Source organism: Gossypium arboreum, chromosome 7 (genome assembly GCF_025698485.1).
Source record: "Gossypium arboreum isolate Shixiya-1 chromosome 7, ASM2569848v2, whole genome shotgun sequence".
NCBI classification, from domain to species: Eukaryota; Viridiplantae; Streptophyta; class Magnoliopsida; order Malvales; family Malvaceae; genus Gossypium; species Gossypium arboreum.
The window spans coordinates 9,756,926-9,777,459 of NC_069076.1; the positions used below are offsets into that span (position 1 = coordinate 9,756,926).

At 32.8% G+C, this 20,534-nt stretch overlaps 1 protein-coding gene and 1 long non-coding RNA gene across 2 annotated transcripts; both read right to left on the minus strand.

Annotated features, from left to right (window-relative positions):
- Nucleotides 1-3,999: 3,999 nt before the first annotated feature.
- Nucleotides 4,000-4,834, minus strand: LOC108484325 (glycine-rich protein-like). The gene is made up of 2 exons (XM_017788072.2): nt 4,627-4,834; nt 4,000-4,483 (listed from the first exon to the last, which is right to left on the minus strand). The coding sequence occupies exons 1-2, from the start codon at nt 4,817-4,819 to the stop codon at nt 4,158-4,160; spliced, it is 519 nt and encodes a 172-aa protein (XP_017643561.1). The 5' UTR covers nt 4,820-4,834; the 3' UTR covers nt 4,000-4,157.
- A 12,099-nt stretch (nt 4,835-16,933) lies between these two features.
- Nucleotides 16,934-19,155, minus strand: LOC128295193 (uncharacterized). Its single transcript, XR_008285532.1, has 3 exons — nt 19,009-19,155; nt 18,051-18,092; nt 16,934-17,174 (listed from the first exon to the last, which is right to left on the minus strand). It is a non-coding gene; the product is annotated as an uncharacterized LOC128295193 (long non-coding RNA).
- Nucleotides 19,156-20,534: the final 1,379 nt, after the last annotated feature.

The following is a 20,534-nucleotide window of genomic DNA, read 5'->3' on the forward strand; positions in this document are numbered from 1 at the left end:
GAAGATATGTGAAGTTGAGCCAAACAAATGAGCATGCATGTGCCTTAGATGCTAAAGGGAAATCGGCTAACATGTTGTGCTTTAAAATGATGAAATGGAGATTATGCTTAAGTAAAAATCATAGATATGTGATGATTGATTGGTGATATACATGTTTAAATAACATGCATGCAAGATAGGTGTATGAAAGAGTGATTTGGTAATAAATCTGCTTGGGACAGCAGCAGTAACGTGACTTTGGAAAATCACCATAAATTGTGGGAGATGAATTAGAAGCTGAATAAATTATGTAATTAAAGCTTATTGAGTCTAGTTTCTAATGAAATAAACAAGAACATATTTTGAATTCTGTACAATGGTAAATTTGATTCGTAATGAAGAGTGGTCAGATTAGTCAAACAGTGAAACATGGGAAACTTTGAGAAAAATCTGGTATTGATTGGCTAAACTAAAAATTTTGAAAATTTTATGGATAGAAGATATATGAATCTATTTTCAGGGAAAATTAACGGAACTTGATTTGGAGTTTCGTAGCTCCAGTTATAAATAATTTAGTGACTGTTGCTTAGGAAGACAGCTTGCAGTGAAATTATGATTATGTGGTAAACATTGACAAAAATTTGTTAAGAGTTGCTTATTGATTTCTTATAAGCTTACTATGATCTGTAGGTGTGGTTGGCCGAATATGGTATGGGGTTAATATGTAGTTCGTGTTTGAATAGTTAGATTAACGTGTTAGTAATCCAATTGTAGGCAGTTTGTGTGTGGATCTCACAAGATATCATCGCAAATGTGTGTAACTAACACCCTCTTTCTTAGTCTAGATCGGCAAAAGCCAAAATCTTTGGCCGGTATTTTGTAGATTTGCGAGTGTGCAAATGCTCGTGAGGTAAATCGATTAATGTTTTTGGTAAGCTGCAATGTTTGGATTACAAAGTGCATGATTTCTGTGCCCTCGATATTTTTGGGCTTAATGGGCCAAAATTGGAATGATGGGCCAACGGGCCCAATTCGGTAAGAACCCTCGGTATGTGATTCTGTTAGTACGTGAAAGGTAGGAATATGCATGAAAAACCTAAAATAGATAAATTATTGAAATACCTTTAAAAGTGGAAAATTTACAGTTTTACCCCTAGTAGATAAATTACCAAATACCCCTAGGGTTAAATTGACCTAAATGCATGTTTGATTTGTTGTTATTTACTGTATGCCATGTTCTTATTATCGATGCATGGGACCGGGATATTGACGGAGGAAGTACTGAAAGTGGCTTGTCCACGTCTTGGAGGCTTTGCCTCAATTCTATCGATAATCGAGCAGAAGAAGGCTTCAATCTGTGGAGTGTTGGGTGGGTGGGTTGAGCTATTCCCCACATGGAGTGTATGGCTGGTACGGTGGAGTATAGTGGTTGGTGGGTTGAGTAGTCTCCCAAATGGGCTTGCATATGTTATTGATGTTGCATGTATTTTGAAACGGGCCTATGGGCCATATTGTTATCTGAATAAGGGCTAAGGCCAAGCTTATTGTAATCTGAAAAGGGCTCGCCCAGACCATCATACTGAATGGGCTTAGGCCCAATAGGCTTGAGTGACTTGGGTTTTGAATGGGTTTTCCTTACACACCGAGTTTCCCAAACTCACCCTTTTATTTTCATCCACGCAGAAATCCCCAACCATAGTGGGCTTGGAGTCGTGAGGGAATTCGGAGTGGCCACCCGCTCGAAAGTTTGATTTTCTTCCGTGAACTGGACATCCTTTTAATTACGTTTGAGGTTTTGGGCTTTTAAATGTAATAAGGCCGCTTATTTATTTTTGATGGTTTTAATATGTATTACTAAGATAGGTAATACTTATTTTAACTGTTGAAATTGGATAGTTTTAGGGCGCGTTTTCAAAAACAACAGTTGATTTCAAAATAACACGACAACAAGCAAAGCTTCCGCAATGAAAGTATTTTCCAAAATTAATCACTTTTCCTAAAAATGACTTAATCGACTCGGTTTCCTAGAAATATCCATGACGTTAAGGTGTGGCAATGGCGGTATGCATGTCTAGGATTGGATCCGAAGGGAGCTTGGTACTTAAGCAGTCCGATAGACTCACCACCTCTTTTCCGGTTTCCTACCTGATGCACAGCTTCCATTCACTTTAACCCTTAATGAATTAATCTTTTGAACATCAAGTACGATTTTCTGGACTTAGAATGGAAAATTTTTTTTACGTTTTTGATGTGGCATGCCGGATCTGGCCATAACTTCTGGGCCGGGTTTGGGGTGCTACAGGTCCGTCACCGGACCTTCGCCGGCGCCGGCGCCAGCCACCGTACACGGTGGCCGAAAAAGGTAAGAAATTTAAATTTTTTTATATTTTTTTATTTTTGAATATATGTATATATATATGTTAGAAAAGAAGAAGAAAAGAAAAAAACAGATTTAAGAAGATAATAAAGAAAATAAAAAAAAGAAATCACCTTCCGATTTATGTTTTCGTTCCTTGTTTCTTTTTGAATTTTCCTCCGCGTTTTATATTTGATCTATGCTATTTGTTGTTTGAATCTATTGATGGTATTGTTATTTTTGCTCAAAAGTCGATCATTTTTCTTGTTTCTTTGCTTGAATTGTCCAACCCTTTTACAAAGGTTGTGTTTTGCTCTTTATAGCCATTCTTACACTGTCTTGTTTCCCTAGAATTTGACGTTTGTGTGCTCCCTTTGTTTTGCGGTATATGGCTGTCTTTGGTGGTGGCGGTGGTGGTATGGTGTTGGATGGGACAAGGGCAGGTGCAAGTGGTCAGATGGGATGGGGTTAGGTGGTGTTAGGGATTTGGTTGTGAGCTGGTTAGGGTGAGGGATAATTTGGGTCTGCTTTTGGGTAGTGGGTTTTGATGGGTTAGTGGGCTGTTAATTTAGTGGGTTAGGTGTTGGGTAAGGGTTTAATGGGTTTATGTTGTATTTGGGTTTTGGGCATGGGGTTGTTAAATGGGTAGTTTTAGGTTTAATTTGGAAATGTAACTGGGCTGAGTAGTTTAAAATGGCCCAAAATTGGCCTATAACAACGTTATTTTTTAATTACATGACTATCAAGTAGGTATTTTTATTTAAAAATGTGACATCAACAAAATTGGCAAAAAAAATTAACGATATCAATAATTGGACTTAATTCTCAAATTTGAAAAGCAAAAAGACTAAATTCTTAAAAATAAAACTACAAAGACTAAATTACATATTTTAACCTTTATACTACAAAACATTTATTATTAAAATATTTATAATTGTAATAAATATTTATTATTAAAATATTACTATTGAATATTTTCAATAATATGTGAATAATATTATTTAAAATTATTATTTTAAAATTTATTATTAAAATAAAATTGAAATATTAAATAATTTATTAAAATAATAAATTATATTTATTAAATGACTAAATATAAATAATTAAATATGTATGTTTAATAGTATTGAAAAATATAATATTTTAATAATTTTAAATATTTTAAAAATAAAAATAAAATTATTATAAATATAATAATATTAAGTTTGATTTAAGCTAATTTTTATATAAAAAATTTATCTATAGAGGAGTTTTTTTGAAAAATAACTTACGCTTTTCAAAATGATAAATTATTTTACAGGAAAAATGATTTATTTTACGTTGAATTGTAAGTTATTTTCTATTGACCAAACTATTTTCTATAAAATAAATACAGAAAAATATAAAAAATATTTTTCAGAAAAACTTTGTACGTATAAACAAACGGACGCGGAGTGTTTGGATAACCTCCAATGATTCAGACCGGACCGTATTTTAAAACCGACGCCGCTTAGGAGAATTAAATGGCTTTCTCCAATAATGATTTCATAAAAGCCTCTAATTAATGACATATCAACTAAACACTTATTTAAGCTTATTAATGGCTTTCTCCAACGCATATCCAAAATCCCTATTCCTATGATAATGCTTCTGACAAACACTTAAGTATGTGCATGATAATGATATTTCTGAATAAAATAAAATAAAATAAAATAAAAGTTTATCTTATTAATACATAATTCCTGTATATTAAGGAAGCATCTTTATTTAGGACGTAGGAAATTGTAAGATTTGCTATGCCACTTTACTTATTTAGATACATGCAACTTGGAATGATTTTATTTTAGTAGTGAGGATCAGCATGTGTTTCAACATTCACAGCCTCCCCAGCGTAAGCGCAGCACCTTCGACAACCTCTTCCGTAATAATCTGAATGACAGCATCCATAGGCACAACCTCCTCCATAACCTCCACGTCCTCGTCCACCGTAACCACCACCATACCCACCGCGCCCTCCGTATCCTCCGTACCCACCACGCCCTCCGTATCCTCCGTACCCACCGCGCCCTCCGTATCCTCCATAACCTCCACGGCTCCCGTATCCACCATATCCATATTTGGACTCTTCGACCTCAGCCTCAGCCTCGGTTGTTTCAGTAGCCACCTCACCTGCAAAATCAATACCATATATATCTAAATGTTCCACATGGTCATTTACGCTAACATATAGATTTCAATTCATTCAATATAGTTGAGAGATGGAGGTACTAAATAATTAGCTCATTAAGAAGCCATGCTAGTTAGTTGCAGACCATTGTTCTTTTCAGTGGTGGTTTCAGCAAGGTCTCGAGCTGTCACTTCCGATGAAATGAGAAGAACAGCAGCAGCTAAAAGGGCAAGGAGAAGGAAACTCTTGGAAATGGAACTCATATTTGATTTCTTTCTTTCTTTCTTATGGAACTGATCAAAGTATTTGGAGAACAAAGGATGTTTAAACCAAGGCATTCCCCATATCTATTTATAGGCCCCGATGGATCAATATTCGAAGGGACACAAGGAAAATCTGATTGTGACCACATGCAATTAAAGATAGTGTGTCGAGCCCGCTTTGAACTTGGGTGTTAAAGAGTTTGAATGTTATTAAGTCAGTTCCCATTGCCTCGACTCGGTTCAACTTGCATACAGGAAGTGGAGGGTCAACTTTACATTAGGAAAAGAGAGCGAGAAAGAGGAACACTGATATCACTGAATAGAGAACAAATTGATGTCTGTCCAACCATGATTACGTGCGTTGCATGAATATTAGGGCATTAACGTGCTAAAGTATTAATTAATAATGGAGGTTGGGAGCTATAAATGTAAAGCCCTTTCATTTCGGCTTGGACTTTTTGCATGTTCTTATCCAAATTAATAATCACGGTTGTCCTTGAAAGGCTTCGGTCAAACTCCAACAAGGCAATGACCAAAAAGTGAAATAATTAAAAGCATTAGCTATCAAACATGAAACTCCTTTCTCCAAGTCACTTCTATCAAGCAAGGTTATCGTATAGAATAGTGGGTTTAATTAAATAAATTATTTAAAAATTAATTTAATTTTAGTTAAATTAATTTTTAATTTAATTCAATTAATTCAAAACAATTCATAAGTCAATCGATTTAAATTAATATCCTAACTAATTTTTATTTAATCAATTTAATTGACAATCCAATTTATTTTAAAAATATTATTTAATAAATTTTAATTTAATCAATTTAATCCGTCAATACCATCTAATTTAAACAATGGTTACAGGATTTTGATTGATAAATTAGATAAAACAAAAAGGGTGACATCCAATCGGTCCGCATGGTGACTAACCATCGCGAGCCATCAAATATTATAATAATAAATTAGTTATATTTAATATATTTATAAAATTAATCTAATATTTTAATAAAATTCTAAAACCTAAAATTCCAGATAGTAAAACTGCTAAACTTAATTTATAAAAAATCCAACGGCTCACAATTGTTTTAAGCAACTGTGAGATCATCATTTTCAATCAACAATCATTCTCTTCCAGTTTAGAGTAATTTGATTCGTTAATAGATATCGAATATGTTAATCATTAATCCTATTTTGTTAAACTCGCTTCTATTTCTACTAAATACATTTATCTATATTAATATCAAGTGTTTAGAAGTTACCGAGTTAATTAATACAAATCAGTCATTTAATTAATAAAAAATATATTTTTATAGATGTGAGGTTGCGTTTGTTTTACTAAAACAAACTTTTGAAAATGATTTCTGAAAAATATATTAATTTAATTTCTCGAAAAGATGATACTTTTAGAGTTTAGATAATTTTGTGTAAGATAAATCTCATTGTTTGACAAATTTTTCTGAAATCATTTTATAAAAGTTAATCTTAGTGGATCAAACACAATATAAATATATTTGCTACAAAATATTAGAATAGCATTTATTTAAACAAATAAATACTCATATTTATATTATTAAAATATTCATATTTATACTATAAAAATTTATTATTGCATATTGTAATACATATCATATTATTATAAGATTTTAATTTTAAATAATTTATTAAAATACTAAATTATATTGATTATATTAATAAATTAATAAATTATTATATTATTAAATATAAATAATTAAAATGTATGTTTAATAATATTGAACATTACAATATTTTGTATTAATATTTTTAAAAATTAGAATTAAAAATTTATTATTAATATAATAATATTAGGTATGATTCAAATTAATTTTTATATAAAATAAATTTACTCATAAAGAGTTATTTTCTAGAAAATTACTTACATTTTTAAAATGGTAAGTAAATTTTCAGAAAAAATGACTCATGTTCTAAGTTGTTATATTTTTTATATATTTAGAATTTAGTCCCCTCTTATTACTTTTTAAGTAATTTAATTCCTCTACTCTTTAGATTTAAAATTTTAAATCTAATTGTGAATATTGTAAAATTTCTTTTGTCAAATTATTATTCATTACAATGCCATTTTTTAGTTACATATAGTTATTAGGTGCATATATTTTTAATTTCATAATGTCACACCAACAAATTAATAATTTTTTTAATAATGTTAACAATTAAATTTGAATTTTGAAATCTAAAATGTAGAGGGACTAAATTCATGAAAACAAAAATATAGAGACTAAATTATAAATTTACAAAATATTCGGGATTTATAAAATAATTTTACCTTTTTAATAATCAATTTATTGTTATTTCTGTTTATTTTAATATATAATAAAATAAACTTTAATTAGTATTTTTTCTTATCCAGTAGATTGTAGTCTTCATATGAAATGAAAACAAAACACAAAATGATATTACTTAAAACTTGAATTGTAAAGATATAAGATATAGAAATTGTATTATTCTTAATCTTCCACTGCAATAATTATAATAAATTTAATATATATATATATTTTAAAATTGAATGTTTCATCGGAAATATATACACATTAAATATAATAATAATAACTAAAATTAATTAATTAATTAATTACTTTTTAATAAAATATCTAAAATACCTAAAGTACCCTTTGATTTTTTATGCTACTTAAAATGGCTCTGTTAACTACTATTAGAGGTTAGTAATGTATTATATGTAAAATACTTCTATTAACTCCTATATAGAGTTGTGTTATGATACTTGTTATCATTGGCCCAAGATTCGAATGGGTTCGGGTTGGACAGGCCGGTTTTCATTGAGGTCGCATGATAATAGTTGTTCGCAAGATGGGTACTTATATTTTCCTACGAGGTCACACATAAGATTGCACATAAGACTGCATAAACATATGTTAAGTTTAGGGTAAGATACATGTTTCTATGCATGAAACTCACCTAGTATGTCATATCAATTAACAACACCCATATCATATAAATAAACAAACACCACCATTAATATTCATATAGGTAACAAGGTAAGATTCAAGCGATTTCTCTTCTTGTTTTTTGCTTTCGTGTGTTTGCCTTTTATTCATTGAATATTATGGCAGTATTGTGGTTTGAGTGTTTACGTGTTATCGTGGCTGTTTCTCCTTTACTTTAAAGGAGTTATTCGGTGGTGTACGGGGCCTGTGGATTGACGTGAAGGGTCTCTGTCAAAGTCTGGCTTTGGGATGGGGACTTCTTGAAGGGTTTTCGAGTGTTTAACGGTGAACTTTGTTGCCTTTTGAGACCTGGCTCTAGGGTTGTGTGTTTTTTAGAGGGCCTCTCAAGGTATTCTCGTGGTTGCGTCTGTTCGCTGACATGTAACCAAGTGGACCCGAACTGCGACAAGGGTTACAATGGCTGATGACATAAATGCGATGCTTGAAAGATTGAAGTTTTTTGAAGAAGAGTCTGCCCAGGTCATTAGCACCAATACTGACAACAACTTCCAAGGGTTTGAATCATGGGCAGTGGGCAAAATAATGGCAGAGGAGAAATCGAATAAGGAGGCGATGTATAGAGTCTTCAAGTCGTTATGGTTCACAAAAGAGGAGGTAAGTTTGTAGCCCTGAAAGATGAGGCAATAATAGTTAAATGTGGATGTCTGGAAGATAGAAGCAGAATCCTCAACCTTATGCCCTAGCTGTTCAGCAACTGTTTATTCTCTATGATGCTTTTCATTAAGGGTAAAGACATAGATACATATGAGTTCAACCTGTCTCCTTTTTGGCTAAGGGTTTACAACATACCCTTGGAATAAATGGACCGTCAAACTGCGCTGGATGTGGGAAATGCCATAGGTGAGTTGGTGGCGATTGACTGGAAGGATAGAAATGGGGGTTGGACTGAATTCTTAAGGATAAAAATAAAAATAATGTCTTAAAACCTTTGCTAGGATTGTGAAGCTAGTGGGAAGAGGTGGGACTGAAATAATATCGCGCTAAAGTATAAGAGGTTACTAGCTTTTTGCTACTCTTGTGGCTTAATCGGACATACTAAAAAAAGTGCAAAAACAAAGATGAAGGCCCTAAATCAAATGTATTAAATCTCCAATATGGAAGCTAGATGATGGCTAATATAGTGGTCCAAAATCAAGATAGGGGAAAATGAAGAAATGGAGTTGAAATAATGGCAACAAATACTCTACCGAATGAGGACAAAGAGGAGAGCAAACAAAAACAAAGGACGATTATGGGCAATTTTTACAGAAAGAAAAAGATAAGGGATACGAAGAGGACTCAGTATCTACCTCTCCTCTGGAAAAAAGGAACTATAAATCTATGTGTGATGGACTAGAACGCTTTTAAAGCAAAAGAAAGAGACAGAGGGGTCTCAATGGAGACAACATAGACTAGAGCCCATCTAAAATCATGAGGAGAAGATTTCTAGACAATGTTTCACCATGCAAGGCAGCGGCTAGCGACTAGCCCCGCCAAGAGCAATGAGGATCCTTTGCTGGAATTGTCATGGGATTGGAAACCCTACGACAGTTCGTGAATTAAAGCAACTTCTCGTTGCAAATGACTCTGATATAATATTTTTTTGTGAAACAAAAATCCAAGCTAATAAATTTTCTCTTATTCGCTGTAAGTGCAGGATGGAAGGTTCTTCGCTGTTAATGCAAATGGGAAAAGTAGAGGCCTTGTTATGATGTGGAAAGATAGCATTTAAGTCAAAATTATAAACTATTCTAGCAACCATATTGACTCAATGATTCACCTGGAGAATGATAATCCCATTCGCTTTACGGTTTCTATGGGAATGCTGATCTAAATAAAAAAATGCTCGTGGGATAGGCTAAAAGGGTTGGTAAGTCGACTAAGGAACAATGGATCATTAGGGGATATTTCAATGTGATTCTTAACAATGCAGAAAAAAAAGGGGGCAGAAGGAAGCCAAATGTCCTTATAGAGGATTTCCGTGAGATCATTGATGAGTTTTTGATGTTTAACTTGAAAATGGATAATGGGTGGTTTACCGGGGTCAATAATAGGGAGGGTACAATGATGGTCAATGAGAGACTCGATCGTTTTTTGATGTCTACTAACGATGTGGCGAGCTTCCCTTTCATGGAAACCAAGGTGATTCGCCAATCCATTTCTGACCATGATGCTATTGTCTTAGATACTGAAGGCCGTAAGCTGAGAGATAGGAAAAGAGATCATATGCTTAATTTTATATATGACATCTGTTAGGCCAAAGAGAAATAAGCAAAAATATATATATATATATATATATATATTAAGGAAGCTTGGTAGAATGGTCTCTACGGATATTCTGGGAAAAATTGAGAAGATAGGTGAAGATCTTGGAGGGTGGCAGTATAAAAAGTTTTGAAAAATGTTCAACCAGATTAGTACTTTGCAGGTGAATATTAATAAAATCATTGAAAACCCTAAGAGTACTTTCGCGGGTAATAGACTTAAAATTGTGAGATTTAAACTTGGAAATTTATTGGATAAAGAGGAGAAGTACTAGGCTCAGTGTTCAAGGGGCAACTGGTTGAAGGAGGGGGACAGGAATACCCAGTTCTTTCATGTTAGAGCTACGAATAGAAAGAAAGAAAAAAACAACATAGTTAGACTAAAAGACATGAATGGCTACTGGAGAGAAAACACAACAGATATTTGCAAGGTGGCCAGGGAGTATTTGTAAAATTTATTCAAGTCAAATTTAAATACTAATGCTGTGTTAAACCTTGACTATATTGAGAATTGTATTTCAGAAGAAGTGAATGGTAGACTACTAAAGGAGTTTACAGACAACGAAATTAAGGAAGCTTTTAGTCAAATAGATCTTAGGAAAGCCCCGGGAATTGACGGTTTGTAGGGAAATTTTTTCAAAGAAAATTAAGACGTGGTGGGGGATGATATTATTAAATTGTGCCATGAGGTTCTTAGGGGTGTTAGAAATGTGGACAGTCTAAATGATACAATTATTGTTCTCATCCCTGAAATTAAAGAGCCTATGGATATGACTAATTTTCGCCCAATCAATCTTTGTTGGGTGGTGTACAAAATTGTTGCCAAAGTGCTTGCAAATCGGTTGAAAGAAATACTCCCGTTACGTATTAACCAAAACCAGAACGCCTTTGTTATGGGGAGGATGATCCACGACAACATTTTGATTGCCCATGACTTAGTCCATTATCTCCAAAGTGCAAAGAATAGGCTAAACAAAGGATTCGTAATTAAGCTCGATATGAACAAAGCATATGATCGAGTGGAATGGACTTTTATTGAAGAGGTGATGAAGAAGATGGGCTACGCAAATGATTGGGTGACAAAAATTATGAGATGCGTTCGTTCGATCCGCTATATTGTCAAATGCAACTCCACTCTTTCCGAAACGTTTGTACCGGAAATGGGCATTAGACAGGGAGATCCTTTCTCTCCTTACATATTTTTATTTTGCATGGAAGCGTTTTCAAAATTGTTAATTCGTGCTCAAAACAATAATATGCTTAAAGGAATTCGGGCTAGCATAAATGTGACGCGTATAAATCACCTCTTTTTTTCCGATAACACATTTCTTTTTATTTGTAACAGAATAAGGAATGTAGAGGAAATTTTAAATATTATTGCAAATTTTAATTGTGATTTGGGCCAAAAGATTAATAAGGACAAATCCATGATTATGTTTAACCCGAAATCCCCGTTGACCCAAAGGCAGCTGTTTAGTTCTATGATTGGTATGCGTATGGTTGACAAGCTAGATAGTTACCTAGGGTTGCTGATACCCGTTAATAGAAAAAAGTCATTAGCTTTTACTAACATTATTGATCGGTGCAATTGCAGAATAAATAGTTGGTCAAAATGTCTGCTATCTTACGGAGGGAAAAAGGTGTTCATCAAAGCTATTATTCAGTCTATATCGACCTACACTTTCTCAGTTTTTCTTGCCCCAAAAGGTATTATTGAGGACCTTTACTCACAAATGGGTCGTATGTAGTGGACTAATAATGATAAGACCCGTGGACTGGCTATGATGGCTTAGGATCGGTTATGTTTTTCTAAGGGTATAAGCGGCATTGGCTTTCGGGATTTACATCTTTTTAATTTAGCTTTATTGCGCAGACAAGCCTGGAGACTTTTTACTCAAAAGGAAACCTTATGTTTTAAAATGTTAAGTGCTAAATACTTCCCCGATGGTGATGTTTTCAGACATAAACACTGTGATAAAGCTTCTTTCACCTAGACGAGCATTGCTAAGGTGACCAACGCTTTAAAGGATGGCTTTATATGGCAAATAGGCGAGGGCAACACAATAGATATTCAGTGGGACCATTGGGGGATTAAAGACCTTAAAGGAGAGTCTATTTGTCGGTCCCCTTTTACAAATGACGAGAAGAAAGTTAATGTCCTGCGGGACCACAATGATAGGCAGTGAAAAAAGGAGAAGGTCATTGAGATTTATGGAAAAAATATGAGGGACTATATCTATAATTTATCCATTCCTCATAATGAGGTCAAAAACACCAAAATATGGATTCAAAACCCGCATGGTTTCTACAGGTCGAAGTTGGCCTACTCCTGGCTGATCCTTAAGAGAGTTGGTTTTTGCCTTCACAGATTTTTTTGAAAAGCCATTTGGAAACTTAAAATGCTCCCCAAGATTATAATCTTCAGCTGGAGAATCGGTCATAATATCCTGCCTACTTTCGATGATATTGCTCGTATTCGCCAGGGGTTCTCAAAAACCCGTCCAAGATGTAACAACAAAGACGAAACTTTGATTCATGCAATGAAAGATTGCCCAAATGCTCATGAAATCATTGTTATTAGGGGTTTAAATAGCAGGCTGCTCGACGGGAACTACAATAGTTGTATTGACTGGTTGGAAGATATCTTTCATGATCTCGACAACAACGATGTGGCAGATTTTTTTACTCTTCTCTAGAATGGCTGGAACGATAGAAACAAAATGCTGTTTCAGGGCAAGATGGATACGGCGTTGATGGTGTGGGAAAGGGCGTAAACACTAAGCAAAGACTTCAGAATCTTTAATCTGACTAAACCTTCGGTAATTCTTCCTATTTCAGCGAACAAGGGTTGGATAAAACTCCAAAATGGTTACACCAAAGTGAATGTGGACATTGCTGTTTTGTTTAGATGCAGTGGTTTGGGTGCTATCGCGAACGATCATGAAGGCTCTGTCCTTGGGGGCTATTATAAATTTGTTGATAAGTTTTTAGATGTGATATGGGCAGAAATGAAGGCTTAAAATTGGCCGCTCGGTTAAAAGTGGCCTAGCTTATTTTAGAGTCAAATAGTGCTAAACTGGTCAATACGGTCAAAAAGAGGTCGCAGAACGTCACTATTTTGGGATAGCGCATAAAGCAGGATTGCAAAGCTTTTAATATGTTTGATTCGATCCAAATTAACTGGATTAATCACAATAGTAATAATGAAGCAGATTTACTTTGTAACTTAGCCATTAAAAATAGACTTGATTTGTATTTTGATATGGATAATTTGTTGGATATTCATAACATTATTACTCATGAAGTAATAAATTAAGGTTGACCTTTGGGTCGTTTTTTTTCAAAAAAGAAAAAACATCACCATTTAAAGGATGCAGAAAAATACTCAATAAATTAATTTTATGTAATATATAGATATAAATTCTATTCAAATTAAAACATCAATTTTTTCCTTTTCTTTTATTTTGAATATCTTTCATTTTTAAATTTCCATTATTTTCACTTTCTTATAATACTAATATTTTATCCATATATTTATATAGCTAAGGATAAAGGTGCCTACTCACATTTAAAAAGAACCAACAACCCTTGGACTTTCACTCCCTTATTTTCTCTCTCCTATCTTTACTTCTATATATAAAATAGTGTCCCAAGGATTTTACAGTCGAACACGTGTCCTTGTTTTTTTGCATTGAGTAGTTTATATAGTGTTTCTGTTTTTGGTTGTGATTTTGAAAGTTAGTGGTTTTGTTTACATTATAAAAAGGTTTAACTTTCATCTTTATTATCTTTAAATTTCGATTAGATGTAATTTTATATTTTATAATATTATTAATTAATTGAAATAATTAATATGGTTAATTTTTTATTAAAATGTTATATTATTATATATAATTTATACCATTTTTCATTTCTTTTGGATTTGTCTTATTTTTTTAATTATAAGATAATAGTTTAATTTCAGTTGTTAAAACTTGAGATTTAGTCTATTTACCTTAACTTTTAACGTAATTCGGTCCTTCTACTTTAAAATATCATTAGTTAGTTTAAATATTATTAATTATTTCTATCAAAATGTTGATGTTAAATTTTAAGAACATTATTTTATCGAAACGAGTTCGAGCTGGTGTTTTTAAAGAAAAAATCAACATTAGTATTTCCAAAGTTGTTTTAATTGTTACATGACTATCAAGTGATTTATTTTTAAATTTTAAAATGTCACACCAATAAATTTAATAAAAGAATTTTAACTATGGTAATAATTGGACTTGAATTTTTAAATTTAAAAAGTAGAGGACTAAATTCTTGAAAATAAAAGTAGAATAATTAAATTCCAAATGTATGAAGCGTATAAAAACTTAGAACATATTTTAACTTTCAAATTTTTACTCTATAATTTAAGACAAACAAATAACAACCTAGCACAAAGCTTTGCTTAAACCATACTAGTTCCCATTGAATATAACTTTTTTTTTTCGTTGGTTGAGTCTTAACTCGATTGGCATGGGCATTATTACAAGTACAGGAGGATATGGGTTCGAGTGCGTTGAATTGCATTATTCTCCTATCTAAGGGTTGTTGGGGAGGAACTATGGGTAATTTTAAACATTGTATAAAAAAATATAACACTTTTTTCATTTTCTTTAGATTTCCTATTATTTTGAAATTTTTTATTTTTAAAGTTCCTTTATTTTCACACTATGAACAATTTTATTTCTTTTTCATTATTTTTTACTTCTTATTTTAAATATACAAGTTTTTAGAAATTCACAACGTGAGTGTGCACAAGACTAGTATTAATATATATTAAGTGTGGGTTTATTTCTTCATTACATTTCTGGATGAAAAAGTGCTTTCAGAAAAATGATGTAGAAAAGTTTTGGGAAAAAGTTGTGATTTGTTAATTTTAGCCGTAAAAATTGTAATGTGAAGTTATAATATCTTGACACGATATTAAAAATAAAAATAATTTAATTTAATGATATTTAAATAGTTTAATATTATGATACATGAAATATAAGTTTTAAATATTTTTAAGAAATTAATATAATTTTTGTAAAATTAATAATAAATAAAATATTAAAAAATTAAATATTAAATTAAATTATATTTAAATAATTTATATATAAAATATAAATCAATCTATATATTTAAATACCTTTTAATTATTCCGTATAAATAATAATTTTCTTTTATAATTTTATTTCAAAACACAAAATTAAAAATTAAAACCACTTAAATTCCACCTTTCCCTTTGACCCAAAAACCAATTATTCTTCGTTGCATTTATAGTTGAAAAATCCAACCTAAGTGTTTCACTCACTCTATGCCTATGCTCATGCAAATGCTAACACGCATCGCACTATTTTTTCATGAGGAAAAAAATCAAATCTCATTTATTATATCAAATTTATCTTTAATTTTAACATTATATTTTATTCTAAATATTAAATATTGTTAACTATTTTATTAAACCTTTTACACGAATTTTTTAAAATAATACCATTCTAATAAAAATTATTTTAACATAATGAGTTGGAATAAACGTTTTCTTTCAAATTCATATCAACTAACTAAATTATTAAGTTTGTTGATTATTTAGATTAAATAACGACACAATTTCTATTTTTAATTATTATAAGATAATGGTAAAATTACAGTTTTATTTCTCTACCATACTCGATTTGGGTTTAGCTTTTATATTATAATTTGGCATAATATAGTCCTCTACTTTTACGATGGTATTAGTTAGTCCTAATAATTAACATTCTTAATTACTTTAATTAAAATGATTATGTGAATTGCTCTTAAAAACACATTTCTAATACAATATATATATTTTTGTAGGAAGTTGGAATGAGCATTTTTAAGAAAAAATTTGACCTTACCATTTTAGCTAGAATAATTAAGGGTATTAATTATTTCGAGTATCTAATGATATTATATAGAGGATTCAATTATATCAAATTAAAATATAGATACTAAATCTTAATTTTAAACATAGCAGAGGAACATAGTCGAAATTTGATCTAAAATAATCTCTGTCTAACACAATCATTTATCATTTAATTTGATAAAAAATTGATATTTTTTAAATTTAATTGGTATAAATAATTATATATTTACTCTAAATGGAACAAAATGACAAACTAGTAATATATAGATTCTAAGTTTTATCTTTTTAACATTCTCAATATCCCATTGATCTGTTATGTACAAGATGTGGATCTATCGAGAGCATATATCATGTTTTATTGAGATGCTCGATTGCTACAGAGGTATGGGAAGGCCTTGGACTCGTGATTGATTCTTTGACCACAGTTTCTCTTTTCAATCTAATTCTGGTTGTGACCGATGTTGCTGCTAGAGTTTGGTTGTTGACTATAGCATGAAGCTTATGGTTGCACAGGAAACTTTATGTTTGGAAAGGTACTGTTACTTGGGAACTATCTATCATCTCGGTTGCTAATCAGTTTTTACAGGACTGCATTGACGCTCGCAACACTTCTTGATCGGTGAATCACTTCTTTGGCAGATTGCTCAACAAGGTGTGTCTTGGATCGGGCTTGAGTCAGAGCACCCCAAACCCGGCCCAGAAGTTATGGTCGGATCCGGCATGCCACATCAAAAACGTAAAAAAAAAAAATTCTAAGTCCAGAAAATCGTACTTGATGTTCAAAAGATTAATTCATTAAGGGTTAAAGTGAATGGAAGCTGTGCACCAGGTAGGAAACCAGAAAAGAGGAGGTGAGTCCATCGGATCGCTAATACCAAGCTCCTTCGGATCCAATCCTAGACATGCATACCGCCATTGCCACACCTTAACGTCATGGATATTTCTAGGAAACCGATTTGATTAAGTCATTTTTAGGAAAAGTGATTAATTTTGGAAAATACTTTCATTGCGGAAACTTTGCTTGTTGTCGTGTTATTTTGAAATCAACTGTTGTTTTTGAAAACGCACCCTAAAGCTATCCAATTTCAACAGTTAAAATAAGTATTATCTATCTTAGTAATACATATTAAAAACCATCAAAAATAAATAAGCGGCCTTATTACATTTAAAAGCCCAAAACCTTAAACGTAATAAAAGGATGTCCAGTTCACCAGAAGAAAATCAAACTTTCAGAATGGGTGGCCACTCCGAATTCCCTCACAGCTCCAAGCCCACTATGGTTGGGGATTTCCTGCGTAGATGAAAATAAAAGGGGTGAGTTTGGGGAAACTCAGTGTGTAAGGAAAACCCATTCAAAGCCCAAGTCACTCAAGCCTATTGGGCCTAAACCCATTCAGGTAATAGTGGTACTGGCTAGAGCCCTTTTCAGATTACAATAAACGGGCCTTAGCCCTTATTCAGATAATGACATGGCCTATAGGCCCATTTCAAAATACATGCAATATCAATAACATATGCAAGCCCATTTGGGGAGACTACTCAACCCACCAACCACTACACTCCACCGTACCAACCATACACTCCATGTGGGAATAGCTCAACCCACCTAGCCCAACACTCCACATTCTGACCTTTGCTTTGCTCGATTAACGATAATTGAGGCAAAGCCTCCAAGATGTGGACAAGCCACTTTCAAGACTTCCTCCGTCAATATCCCAATCCCATGCATCGATAATAACAACATGGCATGCATAAATAACAACAATCAAACATGCAATTAGGTCAATTTAACCCAGGGGTATTTCGATAATTTATCTCCTAGGGGTAAAAGCGTAAATTTTCCACTTTTAAAGGTATTTCAAATTTATCTATTTTAGGGTTTTCATGCATATTCTTACCTTTCACGTACTACGTAATCACGTCATCGGGGTTCTTATCGAATTGGGCCGTTGGCCCATCATTCCAATTTTGGCCCATTAAGCCCAAAAATATCGAGGGCACGAAATCATGCACTTTGCAGTCCAAACATTGCAGCTTACCAAAAACATTAATCGATTTACCTTACGAGTATTCGCACACTCGTAAATCTACAAAATACCAGTTTTTGGCATTTCGGCTTTTCGACTTTTGCCGATCTAGACTAAGAAAGAGGGTGTTAGTTACACACATGTTTGCGACGATATGCTGACGAGATCCACACACGAACCGCCTACAATTGGATTACTAACACGTTAATCTAACTATTCAAATACGAACTACGTATTAACCCCTTACAATATTCGGCCAACCACACCTACAGATCATAGTAAGCTTATAAGAAATCAATAAGCAACTCATTAACAAATTTTTGTCAATGTTTACCATATAATCATAATTTCACTGCAAGCTGTCTTCCTGAGCAACAGTCACTAAATTATTTATAACTGGAGCTACGAAACTCCAAATCATGTGCCATTAATATTCCCTGAAAATAGACTCATATATCTTCTATCCATAAAATTTTCAGAATTTTTGGTTTAGCCAATCAATACCAGATTTTTCTCAAAGTTTCCCATGTTTCACTGTTTGACTAATCTGACCACTCTTCATTACGAATCAAATTTCTCATTGTACAGAATTCAAAATATGTTCTTGTTTATTCCATTTGAAACTAGACTCATTAAGCTTTAATTACATAATTTATGCAGCTTCTAACTCATCTCCCACAATTTATGGTGATTTTCCAAAGTCACATTACTGCTGCTGTCCCAAGCAGATTTATTACCAAATCACTCTTTCACACCTAACTTGCATGCTTGTTATTTAAACATGTATATCACCAATCAATCATCTCATATCTATGATTTTACTTAAGTATAATCTCCATTTCATCATTTTAAAGTACAACATGTTAGCCGATTTTTCCCTTTAGCATCTAAGGCACATGCATGCTCATTTGTTTGGCTCAACTTCACCTATCTTCCATTTTTTATCAAAAGAACATAAAACAACAACCATTTCCTTCATTTTAATTCATGACTAAATCCTCACAACACAACTAAAAATCAAAATATACTTCAAGAGTTAAGGTAGAATCAAGAAGAACTCATGAACCTCAAAATAGAAGCAAGGTACCAAGAACTTACCTTCAATTTTCCTCCTCCTAATGACCAAATACTTAAGAGCTTTCTCCTCTCCTTTCTCTTCTCTAACTTTCAGCTATGATGAACAAAGATGGACAAAACTTTGTTCTTTTCACCCCTTTTTCTTTTAATAAAACTTCATATTTCATCCATTTAATTCTATAATACAAAAGACATGAAATTCTTATCATGAAACATTTACCTAAACCATTATCATGAAACATTTACCTAACCCATTATCATGGAATATTTACCTAATCTATTATCATGGAACATTTACCTAACCCATTATCAATTTGTACCATAAATTATGGATATCAAGTACTCATATTGTCTACAACAACATGATGGCTAGCCACTTCATGTAAAATGGGAGGTTTGTCATGCAAATCCTCCTATTTTGCACTCCTATTTATTTGGCCATTTCAATTTAGCCTATAGCATTTTCAAACATTTTCACATAGGTCCTATTTCATAGTTTCACCCCCTTTTTCTTATGGAACAAAAATTAACTAAAATTGTCGGGTTCTATCTTAAGTTTGGGCTTTCTAGAGGCCCACTAACATAATTAAACCTATGCCAACATTCACAGGATTCCCGAAAATTGGGGCGTTACATGAGCGGGAATGGATCAAGGGTGTTAAGGAATGAGAGCAGTTATGGAAGTTAACAGTTGGTAGTTAGAAGCTTAGCTGATTCCTGTTAGTTAGCTGTTAATAGTCAGTCAGTTGTTAAAGTCTGAGTATTATAAATTGATCAAGTTTGGCACTCTAAAAGCTATGAATGAAAAACACTATTGTGATTCAGTTTTCAATCTTTCTTGACTTCTTCCATAGATTTCATTATGGTATATGAGCCTTGATTTTTTTTTCTCTCTTTAATGGCGACTGATGCGGTTTCAAGGAATAATGGTGATAATCATCCCTCGATTCATACGACTACACCTGTAGTGGGTTCCTCCCCTGATCCTGGGTATGGTTCTTTGAGGAAAGTTCACCAGTTTCCCAAACATGATACTGTAAACCTCGGGGTGCACAACTTCCTTTTGTGGAAACAACAGATCTTGTTGATTCTTGAGGGGTACGGGCTACAAGATTTTGTTCTTGGCACTATTAGTGTTCCTCCACAGTCTCTTGTTGATGACAATGGTGATCTTGTGCCTAACCCTGCTTTCTTGGTCCACAAGCAGCAAGACAAGTTGCTGGCTTCATGGTTGTTATCCACAATCTCTGATGATATTTTGGTGCATCTTACTGCTGCTACTTCAAGTTTTGATGTCTGGAGCATAGTTATTCGAAGGTTTGCTACCAAATCTACTATGTCTGTTTCTACTTTATGGCATTCTTTGTATTATCAAAAGAAGGATCACCTCACTATTAAAGAGTACTTGGCCAAGATAAAAGGTCTGTGTGACACATTGTTGGCTGCTGGTAATCCCATCTCCGAACAAGAGCAAAACAGTATTATTCTCACTAGATTGCCAATATAGTATGAGTCCATCCGTATTGTGGCTTCAGCCATGAATGTTT